The sequence below is a fragment of the Heterodontus francisci genome, chromosome 6, assembly GCF_036365525.1.
Source record: "Heterodontus francisci isolate sHetFra1 chromosome 6, sHetFra1.hap1, whole genome shotgun sequence".
Classification (NCBI taxonomy): Eukaryota; Metazoa; Chordata; class Chondrichthyes; order Heterodontiformes; family Heterodontidae; genus Heterodontus; species Heterodontus francisci.
The window spans coordinates 57,602,807-57,622,833 of NC_090376.1; the positions used below are offsets into that span (position 1 = coordinate 57,602,807).

The 20,027-nt window shown below is 42.9% G+C and overlaps 1 protein-coding gene across 1 annotated transcript in view; it reads right to left on the reverse strand.

Annotated features, from left to right (window-relative positions):
* The window catches only part of LOC137370970 (protein THEM6-like), a 36,707-nt gene that overhangs the window by 12,916 nt on the left and 3,764 nt on the right, over nucleotides 1–20,027 (reverse strand). Inside the window, exons 2-3 of the mRNA XM_068032862.1 lie at nucleotides 18,247–18,325; nucleotides 10,045–10,177 (exon numbers count right to left, since the gene is read on the reverse strand). Coding sequence (XP_067888963.1) covers nucleotides 10,045–10,177; nucleotides 18,247–18,325 — 212 coding nt within the window. The remainder of the gene's footprint in view (nucleotides 1–10,044; nucleotides 10,178–18,246; nucleotides 18,326–20,027) is intronic.

The window sequence follows — 20,027 nt, forward strand, 5'->3', positions numbered from 1 at the left end:
AGGTTGAGCAGGTTGGGTCTATACCCATTGGAATTTACAAGAATGAGAGGTGATCTTATTGAAACATATGAGAATCCAACGGGGCTTGTCAGGGTAGATGCTGAGAGGATGTTTCCCCTCATGGGGGAAATCTAGAACTGGGGGGCACAGTTTAAAAATAAAAGTTTCCCATTTAAGATGAAGAGGAGGAATTTCTTCTTGGAGAGTTGTTAATCTTTGGAATCCTCTTCCCCAGAGAGCAGTGGGGTTGTGCCATTGAATATATTCAAGGCTGAGTTAGACAGATTTTTGATTGACTAGGAAGTAAGCCAAGGGTTATGGGGGGCAGGCAGGAAAGTGGAGTTAAGTCCACAATCAGATCAGCCTTGATCTTATTGAATGGCGGAGCAGGCTTGAGGAGCCGAATGGCCTACTCCTGCTTATGATCATATGATGTTTATTGTGGAAACCCCAAGCGTTACTGCCTCACTGCGTCAGACTTTGCAAAATAAAATCAGATACACTAGTATTAACATTGGCAATCGTGGACAGTAACATTAGGAGATATAGAACAGAATAAGAGCAGGGATTCAATATTCAGGACAGAGCAAATTTTTCAATTCCACATCCTGCAAGATATTTCAAATGGCATGAACATGCACTGAAAAATTACGGGCCCAGTGCACCACGTTTGTGAGGTTCCCAGCCACGTGCAAAGACTCAGGAAATCTACCCTCCTCTGTCAGCATTAGAGAAGTGGATGGAAATGGAACTTATTTCAGAGTCACAAAACAGGAGATAATCAGTCTGCTCTCTCTGACTTTTGATAAAACCACTAAGCAAGATTCTTTTTATTTTCTTTGGTGGCTTGATTTTATCATTTTTAAAAATGAAAGCAATTTATTTTGAACTCCTCTATGATGTAACTGCATTTAAAGTTGATGGTAAACACCTGCATCCACTGCACTCTCTGGCCGTGTATTCCAGATCCTAACCACTTTCTGTGTGAAAAAGGTTTTCCTCATGTCACCATTGCTTCGTTTGCCAATTATGTTAAATCTGTGCCTTCTTGTTCTTGATCCTGTCATGAGTGGGAACAGTTTCTCCCTATCTACTCTGTCCAGACCTCTCATGATTTTGAATACCTCTATCAAATCTCCTCTCAACCTTCTCCTCCAAGGAAAACAGTCACAACTTCTCCAATCTATCTTCATAAATGAAGTTCCTCATACCTGGAACCATTCTCATGAATCTTGTCTGCACGCTCTGCAAAGTTTTCACATCTTTCCTTAAACAAGACACCCAGAATTGGACACAATACTCCAGCTGATGCTGAACTAGTGTCTGTACAAGTTCAACATAGTCTCCTTGCTCTTGCACTCTATGCCCCTATTAATAAAGCCTAGGATACTGTATACTTTATTGACTGCTCTCTCAACCTGTCCTGCCACCTTCAATGACTTATGCACATATACACCTAGGTCCCTCTGTTCCTACAGCCCCTTTAGACTTGTACTCTTTATTTTATATCGTCTCTCCATGCTCTTCCTACCAAACTGAATCACCTCACATTTCTCCACATCAAACTACATCTGCCACTTGTCTGCCCATTCCACTAGCTTGTTTATGTCCTTTTGAAGTTCTGTACTATCCTCCTCACAGTTCACAATGCTCCCAAGTTTTGGATCATCTGCGAATTTTGAAATTGTGGCCTGTACACTAATATAATATAATACATTAATATACATCAGGAACAGCAAGGGTCCCAACACTGACCCTGGGGAACTCCACCACATGCCTTACTCCAGGCCACAAAATGTCCATTACCCACTAATCTCGGTTTCCTGTCACTCAGCCAATTTCGTATACATGTTGCTACTGTCTGTTTTATTCTTTTAATCTTGCCTCTCTATCTCTGTAATCTCCTCCAGCCCCACAACCCTCAGATATCTGTGCTCCTCGAATATACTGCATTTTAATTGCTCCACCATTGGCAGCTGTGCCTTTAGCTGCCTGGACCCTAATTTCCTCCCGAAACCCCTTTACCTCATTTTCCTCCTTTAAGATACTCTTTAAAACTTAACTCTTTGACTAAGCTTTGGGTCATCTGCCCTAATATCTCCTGTGGCTCATGTGTCTGTGAAGCTCCTTGGGACTTTATTAAATTAAAAGTACTATATAAAAGCAAGTTGTTGTTTTTGTGCAACTTTCCATGGTGAGAGTTGAACTCAACTTCTGGGTTTCTGGATCAGCACCAAAATCACTAGGTTGCTATACCCTTTATGTTAATTGTAGAAAGGCACAGGTGAAAACTAGATCATGTTAAAGTAAGGGAATATTTTCTAGTCATGCTTTTTGCTTTTGAACATTCTGGAAACCAGAAATACGATGTCTGGTCTCAATATCTCCCTCAGCCCTGCCGCAAAGCTTGCCCTGCTATCACGAAACAATGCATTACACAATGATGCAATTCAATGCTTCCAACCACAGGTTAGCAAAAAAAACTATAGAACCATAGAAATGTTAAGGCACAGAAGGACGCCGAAGCCCATCATGTCTGCGCCAGCTGTAAAAACTAGCCGCCCAATCTGATCCCACCTTCCAGCTTCTGGTCCGTAGCCTTGCTGATTACAGCACTTCAGCTGCAGGTCCAGGTACCTTTTAAATGAGTTGAGCCTCCACCGTTGATCCGGGCAGTGAATTCCAGGCACCCACCGCCCTTTGGGTGAAAAAGCTTTTCCTCTGTTCCACCTAATCCTTCTACCAGTCACCTTAAATCTGTGTCCCCGATTACTGGCCTCTCCGCTAGGGGAAACAGGTCCTTCCTGTCTACTCTATCTAGGCCCCTCATAATTTTGTACCACCTTAATTAAGTGACCCCTCAGCCTCCTCTGTTTTAAGGAAAACAACCCTAGCCTATCCAATCTTTCCTCATAGCTGCAATTTTCAAAACCTGGCAACTTTCTTGTAAATCTCCTCTGTACTCTTTCCAGAGCAATTATGTCCTTCCTATAATGCGGTGACCAGGACTGTATGCAATACTCCAGCTGTGGCATGCACTCCAAGGTCTCTCACTTCCTCTACCCCTCTCAACATCCTCCCATTTATTGTGCATTCCCTTGTTTTGTTTGCCCAGCCCAAATGCATTACCTCATGCTTCTCCGGATTGAATTCCATTTGTCACTTTTCCGCCTACTCAACCAAACCATTGATTACATTCTGGAGTCTACAGCAATCCTCTTCACTATCAACTACATGACCAGTTTTTGTGTCAGCTGCAAATTTCCCAATCATGCCTCCAACACTTAAGTCCAAATCATTAATATATACCACAAACAGCAAGGGAGCTAACACTGAGCCCTGTCGAACGCCATTGGAAACTGCCTTCCATTCGCAAAAACATCTGTCAACCATTACCCTATGATTCCTGTCACTGAGCCAATTTTGGATCCAACTCGCCACATTCCCCTGTATCCCATGGGCTTTAATTTTTCTGACCAGTCTGCCATGTGGGACCTTGTCAAATGCCTTACTAAAATCTATGTAGACAACATCCACTGCACTACCTTCATCAATCCTCCTTGTTACTTCCTCAAAAGATTCAATTAAGTTTGTAAGACCTTCCCTTAACAAATCCATGCTTACTATCCCTGATTAATCCATGCCTTTATGAGTGGCAGTTTATCCTATCTCTCAGAATTGCTACCTTGTATATCTGATAGGCCCTACCCTTTTCCTTTGTTATCCTCTTGCTCTTAATGTACTGATAAAACATCTTTGGGCTTTCCTTGATTTTACCTGCCAATATTTTTTCATGTCCTCTCTTTGCTTTCCTAGTTTCCTTTTTTACTTCACCCCTGCACTTTCTATAATCCTCTAGGCTTTCTAAAGTATTAAGTTTTTGTGACTGTCAGAAGCTTTCTTTTTCTGCTTTATCTTACCATGTATGCTTCTAGATAACCAGTGGGCTCTAGATTTGGGAAAACCACCCTTTTGCTTTGTGGGGGACATGTCTACTCTGTGCCATAGAATCTTGCTTTTGAATGCCTCCCAATGGTTTGCCACTGATTTTCCTTGAAGTAGCTGTATCCAGTTCACTTTTGCCCATCTCTCTGCTTTGTAAAATTAGCATTCCCCCAAGTTAGAACTTTTACTCCTGTTCTATCCTTGTCCTTTGCCGTAATAATGCTAAATCTAACTGTATTTGGTCACCATCTCCAAAATGGTCAACCACTGCTACTTCATCCACTTGCCCAGCTTCATTTCCCAAGACTAAATCTAGAATTGTGCCCCCTCTCAGTGGGCTTGTTATGTGCTGGCACTATACACCTCTATGTATTTGTGGATGCCATGACATCCTATGCATGCCATGGCCAATCCACATATGTAAAATGTATGTATATACCTGCATGTGATCTTTAATATATCAACACTTAAGTAGACTCCACCAGGCTGACCCTTCAGTGGATTACTCAGGGACTTCTATAACAATGAAAGTGCTATCATTTGGATGAGATCTGATAGGAGGTCCTGTCTATCTGGTTAAGTAGTTGTTAATAGTACTACTCTGTCACTAATCAAAAAGCAGGGGAATTCTTCCTGTCAGGGCCAACATCATTCCCTTAACCAAACTCATCAAAAAATAGATCAACTAATCATTCATTCCATTTCTCTGTAAAATTGCTCTCATATTCACCTAGCTAGAAACAAGGACGACATTTCAAATTAATTTATTGTATGTGAAATACTTTCAATGTCCTGAATGATGTGACAAAGCGCTATGTAAATATTACTTTCTTTCCTCATCTCATATGTAAACTTTGTAGATAACAAATCGGTCCATATAAAAGTTAAGCCCATTGTCATGCTAGGCCCCCACCTGCCAAGAATGAGGCACATTAATTTTGTCATGAACATTGATTTTAAACTGTTGCTGGAGCGAGGAAATGACTTGTTAAACAGATCAGCTGTGGCTGGAAAAGACATTTGCTTATTAACAGACAGTGCTTGGAAGGGCAAAGGCCATTCCCTGACACATTCAACCCACAATACACCTTGATCACCAGGTATTGTGTGTAAGAGGAGCATTCCAAAGACTGCTAAGGTGACACAATCCAGGACTGGTTAGACCAGCTGGTCACATGACTAACTGGCTGTTGCAGGGTCTTTTGAACTAGCCACAGAGAGTTTGAGCAGAGGAAGACTATTTGCTCCTGGACTGAGAAGATCTCTCCTGTCTGCACCCATCTCTTCCTCACAAGCCTCTGAATCCACTGAAGAATCCTCTTTTACTACAAAACAAGCTAACTGGAAAAGCCCATGAGGTTTATTCCATGTTGCCAGATGAGACTTCATCAAATTATGAACTGACCAAAAATGCTATCCTCGGGGCATATGAATTAGTATCTGAAGCCTATTGCCAAAGGTTTAGAACCCTCAAGAAGCAAGCTAATCAAACTTATCTGGAGTTTGAAAGAGGTAAGCAGCTGGCTTTTGACCAGTGGCTGAGGGCTCTTAAAGTACAGCGCAGCTATGAGAATCTCAGAGAAGTAATTCTGTTAGAGGAATTTAAACACTCTCTCCCACTCACCATACAGCCCCATGTAGAGGAGCAGCGGGTCGAGAGAACCCGGCAAGCGGCCGCTCTAGCCAATGAGTTTGCTTCAATTTATAAGTTGGTTTCCTAGGGGAGAACCTTCCCTACTCACCCCCACAAATCCGAAAAGGACAAAGGGTGGGAAGGTAACAGGAGCCCAAGCAGTCCTGGGAGAAAAAGAAAAGCAGGAGACACAGGTGGCCCTTCCCTAGCCAGAAAGGTGCTGTGAGCAAGAATGAGACCCGGAGACCTGTATGCTTCCATTGTAATAAGGCAGGGCATTTAAAAGCTGACTGCTGGAAACTAAAGGGAAAACCAGTAGGTTAATCAGGGCACACCCGCTCAGTGAAGGAGTGAACCTGATGGAAAGCACAGCAGAACAAGCATTGGCTTTAACTGCAGTGAGAGTGAGACACAGCAAGCAAGTGCAGGAAAAGCTATTTGGATTCCTGAAGGTTCTCGGGGTTTTGTGTCTGAAGGGAAAGTTACCCCATATCCCTCAAGTGGGACAAGCAAGCCCATAGTAATTCTCAGGGACACAGGGGCCACTAGATCCCTTTTACTGGGAAAAGGCCTGATCTTTCCCCCAGAGCGTGCAGTGAACACCACAATGGTGGTGAATGGTATTGGAGGACAGTGTATGCCTGTACCTGTACACTGGGTGCACCTGGAGTGCGACCTAGTTTCAGGACTGGTCACCGTAGGGATTGGTCCTACTCTGCCCGTGGACGGGGTTGACCTGCTCCTATGTAATGAACTGGCAGGGGTGAAGGTGGTACCACCACCCCCCACCCCCCCCAAGTAGTGAAAGACTACAAGAGGTCAGAGAGACAGGGCCGTCGCAGGAGACAGACCCCTGCAGTTTCCCTGAATGTGTAGTGGATCAAGCCATGATCAAACCAGCTCCCCCACAGGAGACTGAATTGGCACTGCAGGCAGATGACCAGGTCTGTCTGTCTGAGACTTTCTTTGGAAAGTTAGGAGACTCAGGGAGTGAATTAAATGGATTTACCCTTGCTCATGCTCAGCGAGCCGACCCAGTATCACGAGAGTTAGCACAGGCTACCCAGTGTGAAAGTGATGGAAAGGAAGTCCCTGATTGCTACTATTTAAAGAATGAGGTACAGATGAGGAAATGTTCCCATCACAGACCCGAGGGCAAGGAGCAGACAGTCGTTCACCAGTTAGTGGTGCCGTGGAGGTATCAGAGAGAAATATTAAGAAGGGCCCACAAGATTACAGTGGCTGTACAGGTTGGTATACAAAAGACCAAAGCCCGCATAAAACATCAGTTTGACTGGCCAAAACTCCACAAAGATGCGGTGAAGTACTGCAGGAGATGCCACATGTGCCAGGTTGAGGGGAAACACCAACCTACAGTGAAACCTGCACTCCTTACTCCTGTACCAGTGTTAGGAGGACCCTCCAACAGAGGGCTAGTGAACTGTAAGGGACCCCCGCCGAGAACAAAAAGGGACACGCTGGCAGAAGGCTGGCAAAAGGTTAGACAAGGAAGGGGAAAGAGTGACCAAGAGGGCAGATTAAAGGAAGTCCGGGATGGAAACCTCTACTGTCTGGTCAGCCAACCCCGAAAAAGTTGAAAAATTAGACCCCACATCCTCTTACTTAAATCCAGATACTAGAAGCACCCCACCAGATTTGCATTTAGAGGAACCTGCGGAGACAAAAAAAGACTCTAGGGGGCAGAGAAACTGTGAGGGTGATGCCTCACCTAGGCGAAGTGCCACAGGGGAATACCTGCAGGCAGGAGTGTCCCGGAGGACAAAAGGAGAGATTAACAAAGAAACCTCTCCCACAGTCAGAACCAAAGAAAACCACCCATACCACAAAGTCAAAAGCCTTTGCATAAGCTAGCAAAGCACTGAAAGTGTGTTCAGGATAGACCTGTCCACTACTGACTCTCCTGAGCTAAACAAATTTCAATTTAGGGCTAATTAAACCTAACCATCTCAAAAGCCCTAGGCAGCCTTGGAAATGGGCAAACTGAAGAAAAACTTACCCAAAAAAAACCCCACATGTATACTGGGATGCCAAAAATGGGGGGGGGGGGGGGGGGGGCAGTTTTAATAAGTTTTAGGATTTATGAATGAATGTGTTTGAATGAGAGAACGAGAGAGGCGTGTGTTTTTCCCCTGTATCTTATATTTTATCTCTCGTCCCTTTTAATGAAATGCTGTCTTTAAAAATCGCACTTCATTACACTGGATGTGGAGGTGTCATGCTAGGCCCCACCTGCCAAGAATGAGGCACACTAATTTTGTCATGAACATTGATTTTAAACTGTTGCTGGAGCGAGGAAATGACTTGTTAAACAGATCGGCTGTGGCTGGGAAAGACATTTGCATATTAACAGGCAGTGCTTGGGAGAACAAAGGATCATTCCCTAACACATTCAACCCACAATGGACCTTGATCACCAGGTATTGTGTGTAAGAGGAGCATTCCAGAGACTGCTAAGGTGATACAATCCAGGACTGGTTAGACCAGCTGGTCACATGACTAACTGGCTGTTGCAGGGTCTTTTGAACTAGCCATAAAGAGTTTGAACAGAGAAAGATTGTTTGCTCTTGGACTGAGAAGATCTCTCCTGTTTGCCCCCATCTCTTTCTCACATGCCTCTGAAACCACTGAAGACACATGAACCCCAAAGAAAAGTTTCCTACAGCGAACAAGGTTTAAGAATAATACTGAGCCCCAATGAAAAGCAAGATCTACCTACAATCAAGGACTCTACAGTGCGCTCGAAGCACAGTAACATAAACCTCCTCTTCAGATATTGCCTAAAACCTTTCCACTTTATTTTTCTTCTGCTCTTTTCTGTCTCTATTTGCACGTGTGCATGCTAGTGTGGGCATGTCTTGTATCTGTAGGCATCAACCAAGTTTAAGTTTAATAAATTTTTAAACAGACTGTGTTTTTAGCTCCCCCTTGGTGAATCCTTTTAGATAGATAAGATAAGAGATACAGCACTGAAACCGGCCCTTCGGCCCACCGAGTCTGTGCCGAACATCAACCACCCATTTATACTAATCCTACACTAATCCCATATTCCCAACAAACATCCCCACCTGTCCCTATATTTCCCTACCACCTACCTATACTGGTGACAATTTATAATGGCCAATTTACCTATCAACCTGCAAGTCTTTTGGCTTGTGGGAGGAAACCGGAGCACCCGGAGAAAACCCACGCAGACACAGGGAGAACTTGCAAACTCCACACAGGCAGCACCCAGAAGCGAACCCGGGTCCCTGGAGCTGTGAGGCTGCGGTGCTAACCACTGCGCCACTGTGCCGCCCCGCTTGTTCCTTGTTCACCGCTTTCTAATTATAAGGCAAAGAAATGAGCTTAAACAGGCTTTCTTAGGTTTAAAGAAAAGTGAAATTTAGTAAAACTTAAACCCAAACTCCAATTCGGTTAACGCCCACTGACACACGCCGCTAGCATGCATACGCGATATGCACATAGAGAGACAGAAAAGAGAAGGAAAACAAAGTAGAGAGGATTGAGGCAATCTCTGAAGAGGAGGTTTATGTTACTGTGCTTTGAGCTCACTGTAGTTCTTGCTTGTAGGTAGATCTTGCTTTTTGTTGGGGCCCAGTATTCTTCCTAAACCTTGTTCACTGTAGGAGACTTTTCTCTCTTGGGGTTCAAAGTCTTTAACGGTTTCCGAAGCTGGTGAGAGAGATGAGAGCAGACTGGACAGAGGTCCCTTCCATTCCAGGAGCAAATAATCCTCTGAGTTCAAACACTGTTTCTCCAATTTAAAACTCCCCTAGTTGGCCAGCAGGTGGTCATGCGACCGACTGGTTTGACCAAGTTTCTTCTGTGTATTGGGGCAAGGACTGGTTCCTTTGTTCCAACACTGTCTGCTAGTATGAAAAAAAAATGTCTTTCCAGACCAGGGGCTTGGCAACCCCTTGTAATACGCCTTCTTTTCTTCACAGCAACAATTTTAAAATTTAATGTCCATGTGTCGAAATCTATGTGCCTCATTCTGGGCAGGTGGGGGCCTGCATGACAATAGGAAAAGCAATTATTTTATGCTTTTGTTCCTGACCTGGATCTGGAAATTTACAAGCACCTTCCAATCTGGAAACTTTCTTTATTAACCAACAATTAAACTGCGACTGACCTCAAAAATGTGAGCTTAAAAAGGTCCGGTCAGCTTAAACACATCTGCATCTTACGGGTAAATTGTGCATTGCATGGTATGGTATTACAATTCCTGCCAACATGGCAGACAGCCCAATGCAGATGGGCTGCTGAGCACCAGCTGTTATAAAAGCCAGCTCCACATTAGCGAGGCACAGTCAGTCTCTTGCTGCTTAGTGTGAGGAAACTTTCTGCAATTACATGTGAGAACCATGATGAAAAGTAAAAATATAATTCAATATAATCATCTTGACTCAGTATTCTTTGCTGTTAAAGAGAAAGTACCAACTTACTCGAGACCGAATCTTGAATTGTTCAAACAAATGCAGAGATCGTCTATATCGAATGGTTGCGGCACCGAGCACCATATGAACTTTTAACTTTCTTGTTACACGGAATAGACCATTGCGGATATAGAGGGAGATCCTGGAAAATACATTAAATTTAATTTGAGGAGCATCCTGAAACAATTCCAGCATTATTCACAAATGTACAAAGTTCTGGAGTAAACACTTGGATTCAAATCAGATTTATCTCTAAGCAAGAGTTTTGAAATAATCCTGACATCTTGTTAAAGAAAACCTGGACTACATCAGAAAAGTAGAGCTGATGCAAATATTTGGTGGGCAATTAATCAATTGGCATAAGGCTGAAGACTTAATTTGTTAGAAGCAGCTTCCCATTGAGGATACCATCCATCGTGTTGTGTGGCACTATCACCGTGCTAAATGGGATAGATTTTGAACAGATCTAGCAATGCAAAACTGGGCATCCATGAGGTGCTGTGGGCCATCAGCAGCAGCAGAATTGTACTCAACCACAATCTGTAACCTCATGGCTTGGCATATCCCCCACTCTACCATTACCATCAAGCCAGGAGACCAACCCTGGTTCAATGAAGAGTGCAGGAGGGCATGCCAGAAGCAGCACCAGGCAGACCTCAAAATGAGGTGTCAACCTGGTGAAGCTACCATCCAGGACTACGTGCATGCCAAACTGCATAAGCAGCATGCGATAGACAGAGCTAAGCGATCCCATAACCAACGGATCAGATCTAAGCTCTGCAGTCCTGCCACATCCAGCTGTGAATGGTGGTGGACAATTAAACAACTAACTGGAGGAGGTGGCTCCACAAATATCCCCATCCTCAATGATGGGGGAGCCCAGCACATCAGTGCGAAAGATAAGGCCTTTGAAGCATTTGCAACAATCTTCAGCCAGAAGTGCTGAGTTGATGATCCATCTCGGGCCCCCTCCTGAAGTCCCCAGCATCACAGATGCCAGACTTCAGCCAATTCGATTCACTCCACATGACATCAAGAAACTACTGAGGACACTGGATACTGCAAAGGCTATGGGTCCTGACAATATTCCGACAATAGTACTGAAGACCTATGCTCCAGAACTTGCCGCACCCCTAGCCAAGCTGTTCCAGTACAGCTACAACACTGGCATCTACCCGGCAATGTGGAAAATTGCCCAGGTCTGTCCTGTACACAAAAAGCAGGGCAAGTCCAACCCGGCCAATTACCGCCCCATCAGTCCACTCTCAATCATCAGCAAAGTGATGGAAGGTGTCATCAACAGTGCCATCAAGCAGCACTTGCTTAGCAATAACCTGCTCAATGATACCCAGTTTGGGTTCCGACAGGGCCACTCAGCATCTGACCTCATTACAGCCTTGGTTCAAACTTAGACAAAAGAGCTGAACTCAAGAGGTGAGGTGAGAGTGACTGCCCTCAACATCAAGGCAGCATTTGACTGAGTATGGCATCAAGGAGCCCTAGCAAAACTGGAGTCAATGGGAAAACTCGCTGGTGGTTAGAGTCATACCTAGCACAAAGGAAGATGGCTGTGGTTGTAGGAGGTCAATCATCTGAGCTCCAGGACATCACTGCAGGAGTTCCTCAGGGTAGTGTCCTAGGCCTAACCATCTTCAGCTGCTTCATCAATGACCTGCCTTCAATCATAATCACAGAATCACAGAGTAATACAGTGCAGAAGAGGCCCATCGAGTCTGCACCGATGCATTAAAGACACCTGACTTGTCCACCTAATCCCATTTGCCAGCACTTGGCCCATAGCCTTGAATGTTATGACGTGCCAAGTGCTCATTCAGGTACTTTTTAAAGGATGTGAGGCAACCTGCCTCTACCACCCTCCCAGGCAGGGCATTCCAGACCGTCACAACCCTCTGGATAAAAACGTTCTTCCTCAAATCCCCCTTAAACCTCCCGCCCCTCACCTTAAACATAAGGTCAGAAGTGGGGATGTTCGCTGATGTTATGCACCATTCGCGACTCCTCAAATACTGTAGAAATGCAGAAAGACCTGGACAATATCCAGGCATGGGCTGATAAGTGGCAAGTAACATTCATGCCACACAAGTGCCAGGCAATGACCATCTCCAACAAGAGAGAATCTAACCATCTCCCCTTGACATTCAATGGCATTACCATTGCTGAATCCTCCACTATCAACATCCTAGAGGCTACCATTGACCAGAAACTGAACTGGAGTAGCCATATAAATACTGTGGCTATAAGAGCAGGTCAGAGGCTAGGAATCCTGCGGCGAGTAAATCACCTCCCGACTCCCCAAAGCCTGTCCACCATCTACAAGGCACAAGTCAGAGGTGTGATGGAATACTCTCCACTTGCCTGGATGGATGCAGCTCCAACAACACTCAAGAAGCTCAACACCATCCAGGACAAAGCAGCCCGCTTGATTGGCAAACCAACCACAAACATTCACTCCCTCCACCACCGACACACAGTGGCAGCAGTGTGTACCATCTACAAGATGCACTGCAGCAACGCACCAAGGCTCCTTAGACAGCACCTTCCAAACCTGCGACCTCTACCACCTCGAAGGACAAGAGCAGCAGATGCATGGGATCACCACCACCTGCAAGTTCCCCTCCAAGTCACACACCATCCTGACTTGGAACTATATCGCCGTTCCTTCACTGGCATTGGGTCAAAATCCTGGAACTCCCTTCCTAACAGCACTGTGGGTGTACCTACCTCACACGGACTGCAGCAGTTCAAGAAGGTAGCTCACCACCACCTTCTCAAGGGCAATTAGGGATGGGCAATAAATGCTGGCCTGGCCAGTGACGCCCACATCCCATGAATGAATAAAAACAAAATCTCTGAAGACCATGATTCAAGATGAGAAAATAACTGAAAATCTGCATTAGTTTGATCACTGGTAGTCTAAACATGACAACTGACAATGACTACAAAATATCAATTATGTGCTGGTTGTGCACACCACAAATCAGGAATGAACTCTCAAATCACTTGTGATTGAGTAAATTTTGATTTTACCTGCATCAGAATAATTTGAACACCACAGGCAAGAAATCGCTCTCTGACTTTGCTGTTTTTCTGGTAGAAGTGAGGCAAAAAATTAAGCAAGGACTTGTGCCGCTGTCAATAGTCTGAAAGACTGTACCTATTCTGTAACATGTAGTCAGATTGCCTGTATGTACTCCATGTACATTCTGATTTAGTTTTAGTTTAGTTTAGAGATACAGCACTGAAACAGGCCCTTCGGCCCACGGAGTCTGTGCCGACCATCAACCACCCATTTATACGAATCCTACACTAATCCCATATTCTTACCACATCCGCACCTGTCCCTATATTTCCCTACCACCTACCTATACTAGGGGCAATTTATAATGGCCAATTTACCTACCAACCTGCAAGTCTTTTGGCTTGTGGGAGGAAACCGGAGCACCCGGAGAAAACCCACGCAAACACAGGGAGAACTTGCAAACTCCACACCAGGCAGTACCCAGAATTGAACCCGGGTCGCTGGGGCTGTGAGGCTGCGGTGCTAACCACTGCGCCACTTGGTTCCAAGTTCTTCTTTCATATTTTTGTGCACAATTTTCCTCTCATACTCTTGGTTCCAGCTTGCTCCATTGGCTATTTACTTGGTCCCTACCGTTATCTGCCTTCCAACTACCCGAGACCTCAAACGACTCACTACTACTCTTCCACTGCATTTTTTCCACCCATCCCCTATGATTGAGTTCTTCCTGATTGGGATCCACCACTTTCCTCTGCTCTGTTCTAAACATCCACTGCTCCATCAACATGGTTCCTGCCACTTACTCTCCTATAGTAATAACTCTCAGTTTTATTCCCTTAGCTTGGCACAAGCATGTCCACCCAACCTCCCTCTAGGAACAAACTCCTCACTATTCCACTTCTCTCTGGCTCTACTCTCCACTCATCATCTCCAAAGATCTCCTACTATCTGTCCACTCTGTTAAGACGTCAGCTCCCTTACAAATATGGTTCACATCATCTAAGACATTATCCTAAATGGGTCCACTGACATCATTGGTCTTACTGAAACCTGGCTCACAGATGATGACCCTTTCTACCTTATAATGCCCAATAGACAACTTCACCGACACATGCCCATCTCTAGCCATCATAGTAATGGCAAGGCTAGGTCTAATCTCAATCTGTCCCCATACTTCTGGGGCATCATTTTCCACTTTGAGCATCTCATCCTCTTACTTCCACTTCAACGTTCGTCTCATCTACAGCCCTCCAAAGTCCTCTGGTAATTTTCTCCTCTCTTCCCCATAAACACCACCCCAAGGCCCCACCACTCCACATCAAGTGAATCCTCAGCCTTTATGATTTCAACTTTCAATTTAATTCCCCTCACTCACTCTCCTCCAATTTTTCCATATTCCTGTACTCTCTCAACCTCACCTTCCAGTGAATTCCCTCACCAAGCCCCTTACCATCGAGATTCCTTGCCACCTCAGAGATTTCTATCTATAACACAGCTATCTTAGATCACTTCCTCATTTTCCTTAAAATCTACACTTCCCTTGCACTTGATCAGTGAACCAGGTCAGTTGTGACCATTGTCTTTAAATACTAACTACTCCTCTTCTTCAAAAATTGCTAATTTGAACTATTGGATAATTTGAATTGAGAGGAAAAAAATATTTTGAATTAATAAGAGTAGACTGTATGCAGCCATAAGGAATCCATTAAAATCTGCTTGCTTTGGTTATTCAAACATCAGTGGAAGGATTCCATTCTAGGTTTCGGAACCTCTGGAGCCAGTACACTGAGGCTTTGGGCAGCTCATACTCTGCATACTTTGAACTTTGGTCTAATATGTGCCCTGGTCAATATTTCCTTATGCTGCTCTTTTCCCCCCTGCCCCTTCTTCTCCCTGAATGGAACTATGTCCCGAAGTACCTGTAAGTAGATGAGGACATTCTACAGCAGGCTCTTGAACCGCCACTGGTTTTGGGGTTCTAGCTAGTCCATCCAAGTGATTCTGTAAAATTAGTGACAATTTTGTTCAGGGAATTACATTTCAGGAGTACATTTCATGACTAATGTGCTCCAAGGTTCCCTGAATGTAGCCTGGGGAATGATGCCAGACTCTTATTTTCCTTAAAGATTCCTCCTTAGAGGATCTCTGATGAAGGAGGTCCCACTGAAAATAGCAAGGCTAAGAACTATGCTTATGTAATTAAAGATGAGGCATCCATTTCCATCAGTGAGGAGATACACAAAGCTGGATTTGCTTCAAGCTTTTTTTTCCCCAGGATATATCCAATGGTCCAAGATAGATATTTATGCTTGCTTTTAATGTCCCTCAGGAGGTTATTGGTTGCTTCAGTGATATTGTTCCAGTTGAAGCTGCGAGCACTAAATCAAGGGGCTTAAGTCAGAGGACAATACCATTTTACTAGATCAATAGTTACCATCTTGGAGGGATCAGAGAAAATCCACCTGACTTGCGTATAACTTGCTGCTTGTCAGCGATGACAATGCCTTGGTACAGACTGATGCCATCATTCAATTGGTACTGCTCCGTGTCAGTTAACTTGGAGCATCAAGAGGTGTAAAAGAGATCGTAGCACTAGCTAATGCTGGTGTCTCTGACCTGTTGGCATCAAGCTAAATTGTTGAGTCTTTGGCACCATGTGGTGTTTGTGGGGGGTGGTGAGTGGCAGGTGGAAAGAGTACAAATTCATCTTGGGCAGGAGCAAAATTGCCGATAGTGAATCAGAAACTCATTTTACACTCTGCCCTTGTAAGATATTTTCTAAAGGCTCATCATCCAGTGCCAACGGGTAAAAACATCTTAATTTCCTGAGATTATGTGAAAATAAAGTCACTAAAACCTGTGTACTGGCCTGTTCAGTATAATGCAACTGAACACTGCTACTTCCTGAGTAAAGCTCACAGCTCAGAATTATATATTTTTTTCATTCTTTGTTCCTATTTTAATATATTATTCTCCTATTTCTTTCAATTGCCCTGGTTAAGACTGTAGGCATTCTCCTTGGCCTTCATCACATAATTGACATATCAGCTGATTTTCCTTTTCTCCCTGTGGGGAAGCAGCCAGTTTGCATCGACTGCACACCACTCCCAAGATTAAGAGTTTATCATGTAGGAAATTGCAGGCCTAAACTGGCTTCCTTCCAACACGATGCAGCACCACACATTTAAGCTTCAACACAGCACACTTCCTGACTTGGCTCTAAAGCGTTTGTGGTTTAACCTGCAGATCTAACCTAACCCAAAAATGGAAGAAATTCGACACATTTTCACTACAAGCCAGATATCTTATACTAGTGATACAGATGCACTGTGCAGTAAACAAAAAAGTGAAAAAAACAAATCAGATAACCATTATGAACACATCTTTCGATTAGATTAGATTAGAGATACAGCACTGAAACAGGCCCTTCGGCCCACCAAGTCTGTGCCGACCATCAACCACCCATTTATACTAATCCTACACTAATCCCATATTCCTACCAAACATCCCCACCTGTCCCGATATTTCCCTACCACCTACCTATACTAGTGACAATTTATAATGGCCAATTTACCTATCAACCTGCAAGTCTTTTGGCTTGTGGGAGGAAACCGGAGCACCCGGAGAAAACCCACGCAGACACAGGGAGAACTTGCAAACTCCACACAGGCAGTACCCAGAATCGAACCCGGGTCCCTGGAGCTGTGAGGCTGCAGTGCTAACCACTGCGCCGCGTTAGTTAACTGCAATAGCCAAGCAAAATATTCAGGTTAGCATAGCATTTTTAGCCAGAACATTGCACAGTTTCCTAGAACTTGAAATAGCAAGTTCCCCATTTGAAACATTACATTTAATTGCCACACATATCATCTTTAAATGATAATTAAATATTGAAAAATAAAATCTGGTTGACTTACAAGCTGCTGAGTCAACCATTTTATATTAAGGTATCCAAGGAAACCATGCAGCCAATATCTTTCTTTCCCCAAAGCCCAGCAAAACAGGTAGGATATGACTGAAGTAATTTTGTACTGACACATCCAATGAACACATGACTTAATGAGCCATGCTACTGTGGATGGCAGAACTCAAAAAGAGGAGCAATTAAAACAAAAATTACAATCATTCTTGTCATACACAAAATACTGTAAAAATTAGTTATCTGTTAATAGTGTAAGAACAACAATTAAAGACAAGCAAAAAGTACCTTTTATTCAAAATATGTTTCATCTGATTATTAAGGCTTTCACATATAAAACAGTACGTTCAATCAGGGCATGCCCTAACACACTGTCTTTGAAGACTAGTCATCATTTTGTAGAATTTAAAATGAAAGGCAATTGTTACTTTAAGCAAACCAAGATAAAATGTACTAAAATTATAAATCAGCCAGAGTTTTTTTTTGCAAATAAATATTAGGCTTCTATTATTAGTCATGATTTTTTAAAGCAAATTTTGCAAACATGAAGGCTGTTACTACTGAAGCAGACAGAGATAGCATCCCACACTCCTAGGTCATATTATAGTTACATTGAGAGTAATACATCCCCTACTAATACCCAATAAGGTACCTCAGCCACTACCTCTGAAGAACACTCCTGTGACATTTTCCATCTCTCATGCCAACCATCCTGTGAACCCTTAAGTGAGCTTGCCAGTCCATGCCAAATTATGAGCAGTTTTGTACTTATGGACTATATCCATCTGAAACAGGGATGACTGTCCATATATGACCCTTATGGCCAGCAATAATTAAACTGCCAAGTTTCTACTTCAACTGTTTTCCAAGATATTTTTCCACAATTAGAAATTAAGCAGATGTCAGAACAGGCTGTCACTTACATAGGCTGAACTCAATGTCAAATCTACTGAGATTTTGTCTCAGGAAACAGTTGTCAGTTCTATTATGATCTTGCTGACTGGCAGCAGAAGGGTTATGCTAATGTTTTCTACATATACATCCATCATACCAATAAAATATTGTCCCTGAAAGAGAATTCTGTATCTACTCCCTAGCTTTGATGTGCAGTCATTCAACAATCAAAGGGTTTTCCTGGATTCTTCTTCCTTGCCTGCTGACAGTTGCTCAGATACATCTCTTCTGGAATTATTAATGTCTTAAATGCCCATTTCTGACACAATCCCATTTAATTTAGCATAATGATAAATACCTGGCAAAGTCACACTCCCGCAAGTATCTAGAATTATTCATATGGCCCAGGAAGTCGATGTCTTGCAAGAGCACAATACCTAGAATATAGGTAGCAGAATAAACATGATGCTGTTAGAAAAGGATCTGTGTCAACCCAAATATATTACTAAAATACCTATTAAAGGAAATATGAAAATTACAGCTCCAATGAGTTTTCCAAATTTATATGTTGAAAACAATAAGTGGTCTCAAAATTGTAGTGGTTATTTACACCTATAAGCAATGTGGTGAGGAGAACTTTACAGGATCCATTAACTTAGATGGGACTCCCCCTGACAGATATTCAACATCAGCATGTATTTTCAGAATCCTAATTGACTTTCCTATTTATAAGCTGGTTATAGTTCATTTATTTTGTACAAAGCTAGCTAAAATCTAAAACACAATTTGCACACATAGGCAATTTATGCGATGAAAGTGAGAAGCTGCATGGGGAAGAAACATCAACCACAGTATTGACATGAAATGGACCTGGTGCAAATGTTTGGAATGTTCAAAATCAAAGTTGCATGCATTTTATAAGTAACTTGATTTTATAAAAAAGAAAACTAAAATACAAGTTGACCCCATAGGCAATTTATTCAGACAAAAATAGAAAAGCATTAACAGGAAGCGTCATTTACAGCACCAATGGCATTGAATGGTTTGAAATTTTCCTCAAAGGCCTTGTTTTCTTTAGAATACCAGGAATGTAAATGACTCAACTGACAATCATCACTTACAAAAATAAATCTTGAGCTTTCTCCTCCGGACAGATCCAAATCTTTACACAACTCATAGTCCTGGTAGTAGTAGTAGTAGTAACAGCAGACAAAAATCTCAGCAACTATCAATGCAGGAGGAGGAAGAATCCAGAAAAACCCTTTGTTCGCTGAATGAATGCATGCACATCAATAGCTGCAGAATGGCGATCTGTCAGCCGAGGTAGGTACCATGCAAAGGCACTTGAGATGGCCACAAAAAGCACCAAGTTCAAATCATTCATATGTACCGAGAACAAAAGAGGACCCAGCAATGACTGAAAGTACATTACTCCAACCATTCTCCAACCTGAGCTGCACCCCTTTACCTTATTGCTATGTTTCTTCTCTGTCACCCAACTTTCTATGATGCAACATTTCCTCATTTACAATATACCCTTTTTTTTAAAAAAAAAGCCTTTTATGAGGCACCTTATTGAATGCCTCTGGAACTTCCATATATACAGTGCTCTCTTCATCCCATGTGGCATTTTAAGTAGAAATTCTTCACATGAATCTATTAACAGGCTACTTCAAGAATTGAGCCCAATCCTGTTCATACAAATGCAATGAAGCCAACTGTAATTCCACAAAATTTTCCCAATATCAATCTCTTGACTCAAGACAAAGTGTATCTCAGTACCATATTACTTGATGCGTTTATCTACCGTCATCAGCACACCCAAATTTACAACTTTTGGTCAGGTATACATACTCATTATTCAACTACATTATTCCCTGAGGAGGACAGGTCTTTGCACATTTTTTGCTCTTACATACAGTTCAAACTTTTTATATAATTGCTAGCCATTAAATCTAGGCTGACTTCTCCAAAAGGCAATAAGTATTAAACCATAAGAACAATACATAAAGGCTAAAACCAATCAGATGTACTTCATAGAATACATAAAAACAATTTAAGACACAAAACAGTTTTTAGAACAATAAAGACATATACAGTGTGTGTTTCTTATACAGTTTGACCATCTGTAGAACATTT